The sequence below is a fragment of the Poromitra crassiceps genome (genome assembly GCF_964638095.1).
Source record: "Poromitra crassiceps genome assembly, chromosome: 4".
NCBI lineage: Eukaryota > Metazoa > Chordata > Actinopteri > Beryciformes > Melamphaidae > Poromitra > Poromitra crassiceps.
Genome location: NC_139626.1, coordinates 52,445,755 through 52,458,841, shown reverse-complemented (window position 1 = coordinate 52,458,841; position 13,087 = coordinate 52,445,755). Strand labels below are relative to the sequence as shown.

The 13,087-nt window shown below is 41.5% G+C and overlaps 1 protein-coding gene across 1 annotated transcript; it reads left to right on the top strand.

The window, feature by feature from the left end:
- The first annotated feature begins 920 nt into the window (after positions 1–920).
- On the top strand, positions 921–8,112 carry LOC310775059 (N-acetylneuraminate-9-phosphate synthase-like). The gene is made up of 6 exons (XM_083635150.1): positions 921–1,162; positions 1,286–1,501; positions 1,703–1,802; positions 5,443–5,597; positions 6,874–7,140; positions 7,839–8,112. The coding sequence occupies exons 1-6, from the start codon at positions 1,031–1,033 to the stop codon at positions 8,022–8,024; spliced, it is 1,056 nt and encodes a 351-aa protein (XP_083491276.1). The 5' UTR covers positions 921–1,030; the 3' UTR covers positions 8,025–8,112.
- Positions 8,113–13,087: the final 4,975 nt, after the last annotated feature.

Genomic DNA, 13,087 nt, shown 5'->3' with positions numbered 1-13,087 from the left:
CTTCACATTTCCACGATTAGAATTTGGAAACCCTCATTAGTGTTTTGCTTGCACCTGTGTTTATTAGACAATTATTTGTTCATGATTGTAAAGCCACAGCACAGTGAAGAGGATATTAATGTGAAGATTAGCCTCTTCATTTTGCTCTCAGAGTGCATCAGATTCATGCATTTTACTTTAAAATGTACAACATTTCTTTGTCCAGCACAGCCCCCCCTAGAAACCCCCCAGTCAGACTAATATTTTTATCCTGCTGGTGCCACCCCTGTTGGCAAAGCCTTGAATCGCCTATATGAGTGAGTGAGAAACGGAATCTGAGAAACTGAATAATGACATAATAACAGTATACTCCTAATGTTAATTTAGAATGAGATATTCCTCTAAATGGCTAAAAAAACATCCAAACATCCAAAAAAGTAAATTTTTCACAGTCCCTTCCTTGCAGCACCCCCTACTTAAAAACAGTTCCAGTGTCCCTGGTGGTGACTGGTCAGCCATTCATTTTTCCATAGACATTTTGTAAAATGCCTTTAAAAATTATTTGCTTGGTCAAACAAAGCGATTCAGTTATATTTAGAATCAGCATTTTACTTGGACAATTCTTTTTTTTTATTTTTATCTTTTTTTCCCCCTTCTTGTGTCCGAGTGTAATGTTCGGGGGGAGGGATGGGTAGGGGGGCCCCTGGGAGCTTCAGTGCCCAGGGGCCCCTGGGGGTGTTAATCTGGTTCTGCGGGTCCTATGTAAAACCTGTTCAGTGCAGTGCTCCGCCATGTGATGACAATCTTCCAACACTAGATTGTGTGTATGTGTGTGTGTGTGTGTGTGTGTGTGTGTGTGTGTGTGTGTGGGGTGAGGCTGTATAAAAACGGAGCGGTGACATGACTCAAGCCTCTTCCACCTGTGACATTCCACCTGTGACATCTCCAGTTTCATCTCCACATCTCCATCTCCATTTAACCCCACCAGGTCTTGAGACTTTTGCACCAACTCTCTTATTTCACTCGGCACTTCACGTCCTACATCACCAGGATGCCTCTGCAATTTGAACTGTGTCCTGGTAGAATGATTGGCGGCTCCCACCCGTGCTTCATCATTGCTGAAATTGGACAGAACCACCAAGGAGACATTGAGATTGCCAAGAAAATGATCAAGATGGCAAAGGTAAGCTGGTGGAGGGGAAAGAGAGGTGTCTGTTTAGAAGCTATACCAGTGCTGTTGTTTCACCACCTTTTCCTCACCTCTCCTATCTGATCCTCTCCTCTCATGTGTTCTGTATCATCTCAGGACTGTGGTGCTGACTGTGCCAAGTTCCAGAAGAGTGAACTGGAGCACAAGTTCAGCAGGCGAGCCCTGGAGCGGCCCTACAACTCCAAACACTCCTGGGGGAAAACCTACGGGGACCACAAGCGCCATTTGGAGTTCAGCCATGAGCAGTACAGGGAGATGCAAAAGTATGCAAATGAGATTGGCATTTCCCTCACTGCCTCTGGGATGGACGAGGTAAGACAGATTTTTTATTTTTTATTTTTTTTAAGCAAGAAAGAATACTTCATTGCATTCTTATAAAAGATTCATGGAACAGCAATACTATATATACAGTGTGTATATATATATATATGTGTGTGTGTGTGTGTGTGTGTGTGTGTGTGTGTGTGTGTGTGTGTGTGTGTGTGTGTGTGTGTTATTCCATAATTCCCACAGATGGCCATGGAGTTTCTCGATGAGCTCGATGTGCCTTTCTTCAAAGTTGCCTCCTGTGATGCCAACAACTTCCCCTATCTTGAGAGAACTGCAAAAAAAGGTATGAGGCACCATGTATCAATGCTTCAATCATTATTCCATTCTTTATGAAAGTTACATCGTTTTTTTCCTTTGGAAAATAAATAATTTCTTAATCCTCTTGGAGGAAATTTCAAAAATATATTCTGTAGAAGTATCCCAACCAATAGTCCTATTTTTTTAGTGCATTGATTCTACTTTACTCTACAATTAGGGCACAAACTATTTGACAACACATATCGACATATGAGTATAAAAGTAGCTGAACTTACCTTCAGTTACACCGGTTGCTGGAAAAGTATTGTGTCGTTTGAAATAATCAAAAATGCGAAACTGCTTCTGAGAGTTTTTGTTCTCCTGAAAACAATTGAGACCAGACGGCAGACTAAATAGGGAGTCTTGGGTTCGGTGATGCTTGGGTGCATAGACACACCCACTGTAGGCGTGGTGAGTAAAGTAGGCGAGGTGAGGAGTAGGCAGTGTTGAGGAGTAGTGAACTACATGTAGTTTAACTACATATAGTTGAACCACTCAAACTACAATTTTGGGAAATAAAATGGAAGCAATGAATATATATATATATATATATATATATATATATATATATATATATATATATATATATATATATATATATATTCATTGCTTCCATTTTATTTCCCAAAATTGTAGTTTGAGTGGTTCAACTATATGTAGTTAAACTACATGTAGTTCACTACTATATATACCTATATATATATACCTTTATATATATATATAAATATATATATATATATATATATATATATATATATATATATATATATATATATACCTATATATATATATATATATATATATATATATATATATATATATATATATATATATATATATATATATATATATATATATATATATATGATTCTTACCCTAACCTTAATCATTCCTAGTCAAGTCTTTACTGCTTATTTGTCTGACAAAACAAAACCAAGAAGAACACAGATTTGTTTGCAATAAAAATATAGCATTGAATGTATTGGGTGACAATAAACTCAATTGAGAGTTTTTGCTGGCATTGTGCTTTTTTATATATATATATTATATTTGATTTCATATGTACCTTCACATTGTTAATTTAATGTTTTTTTTCTTTGTTCTTTCTTTTTTACAAAGTATTTTGAACCAGTGGTGGAAATGTGGGGAACGGGTGGGAACGGAGTTAGAGTAAACTTTGAGAGGGAACAGTAATAACAAGAGGGGAACGGCATTCCTCCTCAGGTTCCCCTTCAAAATGGCTTGCAATGCAGTGGAGAGCAGAGCAGAGCAGTAGAGAGCAGAGCAGAGCAGTGGACAGCAGAGCAGAGCAGTAGAGAGCAGAACAGAGCAGTGGACAGCAGAGCAGTAGCGAGCAGAGCAGAGCAGTAGAGAGCAGAGCAGTGGAGAGCAGAGCAGTGGACAGCTCAGTTAGTTCTCACTCCGGAAAGCCGACACAACATGACAATACCAAAAAAGGTGTTCTGTTGACTCAGATTCTGCACAACAAAAACGACACTCATCTGTCTGAGCAATACCCCAAATCTTTAACATTTTTCTAGTTGATAAAAATTATGAACTTATTTTGAACTAAAAAGATATTAGAAATGTGTGTTGTTTTATATATCAACTTGAACACTAAATTCCACGGTATGGCACAATCAAAAGTGTCCTCCAATCCAATCAGATTAAGGGAGGGGCAAAAACAAACAAAACAAAACAAGGGATGGCTAAAGTAACTAAACTAAAAGTAACTAATGGTGAAGAGGTGGGTCTCAAGGGTTGTTTTGAAAGTGTCCACCATGAGCTTTGAGGGATGCCCTAAGCTGTAACTAAAAGAAAAATGAAGTATCCGGTAGGTCATAGCTGCCTTTAAGGTCCTGAAATGATTTGAGACCATCATTGTTGTAAATGTCACCCAATGTACATCCAATACATGGATGCCTTTCCTTTCCCAGTGTGAAAACATTGCCTATGCCCAATAAGTAATAATAATAATTTATTACAATAACTTCTGTCATAATGATGTTGAAAACTTGGCATGCAAATTCAGTACAACCTATAGGCTATGACAAAGTCCCTGCATCTAATATCGTTCACCACTGCTGCCTGCTTAGTCACTATTTTTTTTTTTACTTTTTATTGACAGATTATCAAATATTTGCATTGTGTATCCAGACATTGCATATATGAACTCTCAGGATTACCAGGGCCGTAGCCAGGGTTCCGAAATAGGGGAGGTCCAGCAAGGGGAGGCGGATTCGGTGGCGCCCGTCAGGGCGCCGCCGAAAAAAATTTGAGTTTTTTTTTCCCCCTTTTTTAGCCATATTTAGAGTAATATATCATTTTAAATCAACATTAGGATTATACTGTTGTGATGTCATTATTCAGTATATTCTCTTTCATGTCACCACCTGCTCAGCTCTCCTGTCAACATAATTGTAACTAACAAACACAAACTGTTTTAGCCAAATTCATATCAAAATGACACCTACAAACACAGGTACACAACCCAAGCCGTACACAACACACAAAGTCATCATCGATAATAAAAAAAACATACAGAGGGACATTTATTTATTCCTGATAGGAACGATTGAAAAATAAAATAAAATATATTATGTTGTTTTTAACTTTACACCACCTCTTTTTGTTACTTATTGGGTCATGAAACTGAAACCATGCATATAGCCACCTGCATACCTGACTTCGGGAGCTTGGCAATTGGCATCATGCATGATTAGCCAGTAGCATCCCAACGTGTCACACAGGTAACATTACTTAAGAGACAGACTAGACACTTGCTTTCTTGGTTGTTGCTAAAAAATCTGTCAGTGTCACTCACTGTCTGTCGTTCACTCGCTCACTGTCTCGCAGCTCGCTCACCTTCAATTATCTCACCAGGCAGACAGAGAGTCATCACTCACCACCATGCTGCTGCTCTCTCAGAATCAAGTTACCGCGGACGCGGCGTCAGATGACTTCCTGCCTGACCTGCCTTTCGTTTCAAAATAAAAGAGATCCCGTGTTTTTCATGCTTTTCCATGCAGATTGTTTTATTTTTTTCTCTGAAATATTAGGGGAGGTCCGGACCTCCCCGTCCTCATAGCTAGCTACGGCCATGAGGATTACCTATACATTGTCGTTTACTCTTGATATACTGTCATAGAATTTTGTTTTGAAAAGAATATATACGAAGAAAAGAAAAGACAAAACCACAACAGCCATCCAAAAAAGTAAAATCTAATGGGTGTTATATATTGAACCCAGTATTCCCATCTTGAGGTAAATTGTTCTAATCTATCGTTGACAAATGCAGTTAGTTTTTCCATCTTGTAGATATCCATCGTAATATTCATCCATTCTTTCAAATTAGGGCTTGTCACAAAATTTCTAATGACTGACAAGATATTAAATAATGACAAGTGGACTTTTGATAACATACAGTGGGTGTCCAACTTTGAACACGACACAAGTGTTTTTATCGAACAGAAGTTTGCAGCATTTTCTTTCTTCTTCCTTTGGTGGCCCCCATTTTGAAAACACCTTTGCTTCTTCTCTCTCTCTGTTGGCTCCTTCTATTTCTCCTCTTCCTGCTCTCTATCTTCCCCCTCCTTTCTTTCTTTCTTTCCGTCTGTCTGGGGCAGGCCGTCCCATGGTGGTGTCCAGCGGGATGCAGTCCATGGAGACGATGCGTCGGGTCTACCAGATGGTGAAGCAGCACAACCAGAACTTCACCATCCTGCAGTGTACCAGCACCTATCCCCTGGACCCTGAGCATGTCAACCTCAAAGTTATCACGGTGAGATAAATAGAATAGAATTGAATAGAATGTGTCACCTGCAAAAGTGAGGGGCTTGGGATCACCTGAACCGCCTCAACTGACTCCTCTAAATGTGGAGGAGCAGTTAGCTTAACTCCAAAGTCGCGCCAGATCACTGAGCTCCTCACCTCCTCACATGATCGCCTTCTTCCATATGACCATTATGAGGGCTGCAAAAAGACCCAATAAATCAAGCTTTGTGGCTCAGCTGTGTGTGAATGGGTGAATGTAGGCCAGTAAAGTGCTTTGGATAAAAACACTATATATATCAAATGCAAACCAATCCAGTCCAGTCTCTTCACCATTCACCAACACAGTCCAACACATTGCCGCTGCCCCTAACCAGTGGTCAATCTCACTATTTTTCTTTTTTACCTTTATTTAACGAGATAAAAAGCATTGAGATAGAACTCTCTTTTACAATGCTGACCTGGCCAAGAAGGCACCAACAACTATATGTCAGGGCATGACAAATACAGTATTTACAGTCCAAACACACTGCTTGCTAGCAGAGCTCGCAAAGGTAGTGAGCACACTCACCAAATAAGAATAAAAATTCAGGTGAACGGCACAAAAGTAATAGTCAATAAACAAGGAACGCCAGCACGCAATGAATGTCCTTTCAAGGTTTTATTCCGTCATCGAGACCTTACAACGGACGTTTCAGCCAACAGGTCTTCTTCAGCATTGTGATGCATAAGGCGGAAATCACAATTATATACAGGTAGCATCCGGAAACACAATCAATTAAGCCAACAAATTAAGCAAAACGTTTATTTCCAAATACACCACGAAACAGTACTATAGGAAACAAATACAACTATTATTACATAGAAGATATGTGAAACATAAAGCAGATGCTTTGGAAGCTCTTAATGCTGCATATGAAGTAGTAAGCTCCATACAAGCAGAAAAAGGCCCGTGCTTCCCCGTTTTTTTCTGCTTGTATGGAGCTTACTACTTCATATGCAGCATTAAGAGCTTCCAAAGCATCCAAAGCATCTGCTTTATGTTTCACATATCTTATATCAGTTTGGAGGCCTGGCTTCAGTTCTCAGCAGTTCTCACTATAGCCTATGATAAATTGGGTTCTAATAAATGGGTTATTCCTTGGCCCCTGCTATGCTAACTTCCACCAAGTTTCATAAAAATCTGAACAATCCAACGGACGGATAGACCGCACCGAAAACACACACCACAGACAAGCAATAGTGAGCAATAGTTTATTTTTTACCCACTCTCTCTTCTCCCAAAGGAATACCAGAGGGAATTCCCGGACATCCCCATCGGATATTCTGGACACGAGCGGGGAATCTACATATCGGTGGCCGCTGTGGCGATGGGGGCAAAGGTCGTGGAGCGCCACGTAACTTTGGACAAGACCTGGAAGGGAAATGACCACGAGGCGTCCCTGGAGCCCGCGGAGCTGGCTGAGCTGGTCCGATCCATCCGGCTGGTGGAGACCGCGATGGGAACGCCCACCAAGCTGATGCTACCCTGTGAGAAGACCTGCCATGACAAGGTGGGTCCACTTTAGTATTTCATTACATTTTGTGTTACTATATCAAACTGTCCCCCTGCGCCTGCTCACAACCCAGAAGTGATGCACTTTCTGCTTCCCTTGTCAGGCAGTCAATTGGATTTCTGAGTGGAGTTATCAGTTAGCCTCCACAGTCCCTTGTCTAAACACTAGTGAGGTAAATATTATTGATATTATTAATATTAAGCTGAGAAGCAGGTCCAGGGACTTCCAGTCATAATATATTAATTATATGATTCATATTAAAGCAACTCGGAGCAAGATTTTCGATTGTTATTAAACAGTCTAAATTTAACATTGACGTCTCACATCTTACCTATAATAGTAGATGAGACCAAAGCCGAGTGAATGGACAAGTGCTGTCTTGATGATTATAGAGTCTGTGTGCGGGCCGGGCAGATCCGGAAGTGAAACAAAACGGTTTACGGCAGCCACTTCGGCCATAACCACAAAATTACTTCCGAACAAACTATTAGAATATAACAAGAGAGGTTTGCGAGAGTAGAAAGCCCCTTGAAGTAGCGAGGAAAGCTGTTTTGGGTCTGTTGCTATGGCCGTAAACCGTTTCGCTCTGCCTAGCAACAGTTTACAGCTGCCATAAACCATTTCGCTCTGCCAAACAAATATTAGTTATTAAACCATCTGTGGTTTTGGTTCTCTCTTCTCCATTTCTTTTCCAGCTGGGCAAGTCAGTGGTTGCCAAGGTGGCCATCACCAAAGGCTCGGTGCTGAGCCTGGACATGTTTGCGGTGAAGGTGGGCGAGCCGAGGGGCATCGCTCCAGAAGAGATGCATCACCTGGTGGGCAAGAAGGTCTGTGTGGACGTGGAAGAAGACGACAGCATCACAGCTGCCATGATAGAATAAGGGTCTGCCATGAGGGTTGGGCGAGAGACGCAGCCAGAGAGAGAGAGTGAGAGAGAGAGACAGTGGAGGCACAGCAGCAACACACACACACACATACACACACACACACACACACACACACACACACACATACAAGACCACATCCGCACATACACAGTACATGGGAGGATTGAATTTGTTTTTCTGTTACTTTAATTTAATGTTTTCATAATTTAATTGATGGTTAATCTGTTGTTATATATACTTTGGCAATATTGTTTAGTGAACTGTCATGCTAATAAAGCCCCTTCAATTGAAATTGAGAGTCTTTATCAAGGACGCAATGAGTAAAGCACAAGCTATATAAAAATGCATTACAAACATTCCAGTGCAAAAAATATATGAAATCACATGAAAATCACAGGTTCAGACAAACAACAAGACTACGAGAAGCATTGTGCAATCCCCACAAAATCCCTGGACGTCTCCACAGATTTCCTGCCTCACTGTTCTATGTGGTGTGTGTGTGTGTGTGTGTGTGTGTGTGTGTGTGTGTGTGTGTGTGTGTGTGTGTGTGTGTGTGTGTGTGTGTGTGTGTGTGTGTGTGTGTGTGTATGTGTGTGTGTGTGTGTGTGTGTGTGTGTGTGTGTGTGCCTGTGTGTGTGTGCCTGTGTGTGTGTGCCTGTGTGTGTGTGTGTGTGTGTGTGTGTGTGTGTGTGTGTGTGTGTGTGTGTGTGTGTGTGTGTGTGTGTGTGTGTGTGTGATACCATACAGCAGTGGTTCTCAAACTCTTTCACCTCAAGGACCCCTACACTAAGACAAATTAGACCGCGGTCTCCCATCTGATAAGACTTTCAGCTTTTAGATGTTTTAGATGTGTATGAAACCCATGGAGAAAATAGTCTGTCATGTTGTTACTTATGGATCAATCTGAGGCCTGTACTACGTAGCTAGCTTAATGCTTTATCCGAGTAAGTTTTAGTTTGAACCTGGTTTAGCCGTACTACAAAGCAAGTTAAGTTCTAACCTAGTTCAATCACCATGGCAACTCACGCTGCAAAGCTAACCTGGTCCCGACCAGGTTAGCTTCAGAGGATAAGATCAAAATCCATGACAGACCCATATAATCGGCTCTCTGGAGTCACTCACCATCACTCACCATTCATATAAGATCGCCATATGAAAAATAGATTGCAGTCAACTGAGAATAGAACAAGAAAAACATTCGTGGCTCTGTAGGCTACATAATTAAATTAAGCCTACTTACCAATGTATGTCTTAACAGCTCAACGATGCGTGGAGAAATATGATCACTATTAATCACCGCAGCGCATATCATAAACGGAGCCTCAAATGGAGTGAGGGTGATATTCTCCCACATGCCAGAAAAGCCTATACATATAATATAGATATGGGATAAATATGGGATAGCCCCAATACTAAATATGCAGGCTACTCTTGCATGTTTCAGCTGGAACTGTGTCCTGTAGGCTGTATGCCAATATATGAGCAAAAATAGGCTAGTTTTTCATCAATGAAAACTATGCCTGCATCGTCTCAATTCAGTTCAGCAGTTTTCTCTTTTATATTAGGCTATCATTATTTTATATATGAATTATTCGATCAGTGCAACCACACACATAATGAGTGATAGAGATCATTATTCATTGAGCATGCGTTTCTAAATCGATGGTCTAAATAGGCTTACAGATTGTGGAAATTTATAGACTGAGATTACACATTTACATTTACACTCGCACTTGCAGTTGTCTGTCGATCAGGCAGAGTGGTTCTCGAACAGGAACAGGAAGAGGACGACGATCAGGGCTGGACTGCAATGTAATTCTACCTGTGCAATGGCCGGTGGGCCGCTCGCTAGTGGGCCGGTCAGGTTGGTGAAAAAGTATGTATTATGTATTTGAAAAAAAAAAAAAAAAAAAAAATGGGGGAGGGGGGGGAACTGAAATGTACCCCGGCCCGGGCCCGTGTGGCCCGGGCGGTTCCGCGACCCATGATTACACCTAAAACCCCTAGACCGGGTCATAACATGTGGCTTTATAAGTAAATCCCCAACCCATGCGAGCATGAGCGAAGCGAGCGCGAGTGGCCTTCAACATTGCCAGGGAGGTATGTTCCTGAGAAGCAGCTGCACTTGACTCAACTTTTTCACCTCCCGAAATGAGGAACAGAATCGAAGGTTACCAAGTGTTTTCACCAAAAATCTAGATCCAAATTGGTGATGCATTTGTCAGTCCTATCTGTAATGGTGTGATGAGAACCCTTGCCCTTGCTGCCCGCATGGCCTGTCCTATTGCAGCTATGTTTAACTCACAGTTCTTGCCAGCAAACAGTTATTTGAGGAGAAGCTGAAGAGTTTCCACGTTTCCTTTGGCAGATGATATATTTTGAGGGATATGCATCTCTGGGAATCTTGATATCTTTTATGTCAGTCTTTACCAGTCTGGCAGCGGTTTTCACAAGACACACTTTTTCTTCATCAACATCATTATTGTCCTTCTTAGATGCATGCAAACATGCACTCAGAATATTTGAGGCCTTCGGCTTCAATGTAACCCCTTCTGGTTTGCCATTGATTTCTGTAATGATTATTTGATCATCACTTCAAGCTATTGTTAAGTTTTCACAGTTAGGTCTCCAAGTGCAATTTGCTCATCATCATTCTGTTCTAAATAGCTGTCTGCTCTTTTTCTTTGGACAACCATGTTCTTCATCAAAGGTCTGAGGTATTTGTTTTTTGCTACAGATATATGGCATCTGCACCATGAAGATCTTGGGCAAATTAATCTTTTTTGCGGTGGTCCTAAAAGGAAACATAAGTGGGCGGGCGGCGTGTGTGCCACGATTGGGATGTCACGATTGTCATGTATCAGTGATGTCATCAGTGATGTCACTTGAGCAATTGTGATGTCATCAGTGATGTCACATGAGCAATTGTGATGTCATCAGTGATTTCACTCGAGCAATTGTGATGTCATCAGTGATGTAATAAATCCTTCTTCTGTGGTGTGTTATGGCAGTTGGCATCCTTTATGTTGCATTACCGCCTGGCTGAGGCTTTATAAGTGGTTGGAGTATAAGTAGGGAGAAGAGCACAAGTGGTAGGCTACATCATCTCCAGAGTAAGTGTTTATTAGTGGCTGGGCCAGCGAAGCGGCAGGGCCACTTATTGTGTTTGCCCCTATTATTAGTCTTCTTCTTCTCCCAGGAAGTTGGACTTCCCATGTATGAAAATAAACCAAATTTGCACAAAGGTCCAGGCCCATGCCAAACTTCGTTGACGCGAATTTGGTGCCAATAGTCCTGATGGTGGCGCTACAGCGACCGTCTAAAGTTTAAAATTTTGAAAATTCATAACAAATCAGGCCTATGTGCTACGACTTTGCAACTTTCAACGAAATGTGGGCCCAAGTGAGGAGACACTTTTGTACACTGCAACCTATGGCCAATTATGAAGTCTAAAGACTGCAAAACTGCAAAAACTGTCAAACTAATTAAACCCTACTCCCACATTTTTTCTTCAAACCACACCAAACTTAAGCATCTGCATCGTTAGACTGTCCTACACAAAAGTTTCAAACAGATTTTCGATTGATCAAAAATTTAGCCCACAGTGCATCAAAATGTTGAATGTATAGCCTAAAGAGCATCTTAATAGGTTGTATTTGTGATGTCATCAGTCACTCGAGCAATTGTGATGCCATCAGTGATGTCACTCGAGCGTGATGTAATCAGTGATGTCATAAATACTTCCTGGCTCACCCTATATAAGTGGAAGCAGTGTGTGTTTTTACACGCAAGCATCCAGTCCCATAAAACACCACCAGCAAGTATCCAGTCTGTCCATAAGAGGAAAAAGCAGCTCCTGCTGGTACAGTATATCAGTTGTGTGACCCCACAGACCTGCAGCGTAGGACCGAAGAGATACAAACTCCCCATGTGGCTATTAATCACTCAGCCTCCCTCTCCATCTAACATCAACTCCGCCAGTACCTCATCCACTCTACAACAGTGAGGCAAGTAACTACTACTTTTGTTTGTGAATATACTGATTCCTACTTGTATTGGTGTGAGATGCCTCGCAACAAAAAACGGAATCAGATGATGAAAAAGCTACATGCTGCAAAGAAACCTGAACCTGCTTTGAATCCCTTAGTTTTAGCTATGCAATGTTGTAAGCAGACTGGATGGCATGCAGCAGAAGCAGATGATAGAACGCTCATCCATAAGAGACTTGAGACTTGACTTGGACTTGTGACCAAAGACGTGAGACTTGACTTGGAGGATCATAGCTAAAAGACTTCAGCCTTGACTTGGGGACTCTAGCTCAAAGCCTTGAGACTTGCCCGGCCACGTCCCATTGCTGCGCAGCAGCTATAATTGTTTATTTATGTTTGTTTATTGTTTATTTGCACAAAGAAAATGAATAACAACAGATAGTACCTTAGAAAGTATCTTAATAAGCTATTATTAAGCTATACCTATTAGTAAGCTATTAGCTAAGTGCTTATTAAGCTAGCCTACTTTGAATGGTAACACACAAAGACTGTCATTGGTAACAGACGATAAATGGCGGTCAACTTATCCATAACCTTCGGATATGGAGAATACTTAGCCTACCTGTCCACTCGTCTGCATGTTTGAGCTACAACTTGCGCTGTGCCTTGCCAAAATCAAATTGCCTCCAATGCAAAGCAGCTGCTTATGCGAGCTGCAGGGCTAGCTCAGCAAGCTGCAAGGCAGGCGAACTCGCGTAGCGTGCATGATGCCTAGTGGATTAAGATCCTACTTGATATCTTTGAGTTTTGCTATAAGTTGTACCATGTTCATGAGAATCACACACCTGTGGCATTCTCAATCCTCCCATAGGACATGGATGAAAGGCCAGGGGGTCTCTGATTTCGGATATTGATGTGTCCAACTGCTGCTATGTCACAGCTATCAGAGGTACTGGTTTGGCTCTCTGGTGTAACTCCAGCTATAATGCCCATAACATGGAATATGTTGTGGCCATCAATGGTTCTGATGTTGGTCCAATAAGTGGGCGGGGGGTGTGTGTGCCACGA

Excerpts from the sequence above, each read along its gene's own strand:
- LOC310775059 (XM_083635150.1), top strand. The coding sequence starts at position 1,031 with ATGCCTCTGCAATTTGAACTGTGTCCTGGTAGAATGATTGGCGGCTCC. Across the intron at positions 1,502-1,702 it reads CTGCCTCTGGGATGGACGAG|ATGGCCATGGAGTTTCTCGA; the intron begins GTAAGACAGATT and ends TAATTCCCACAG. Across the intron at positions 1,803-5,442 it reads TGAGAGAACTGCAAAAAAAG|GCCGTCCCATGGTGGTGTCC; the intron begins GTATGAGGCACC and ends TGTCTGGGGCAG.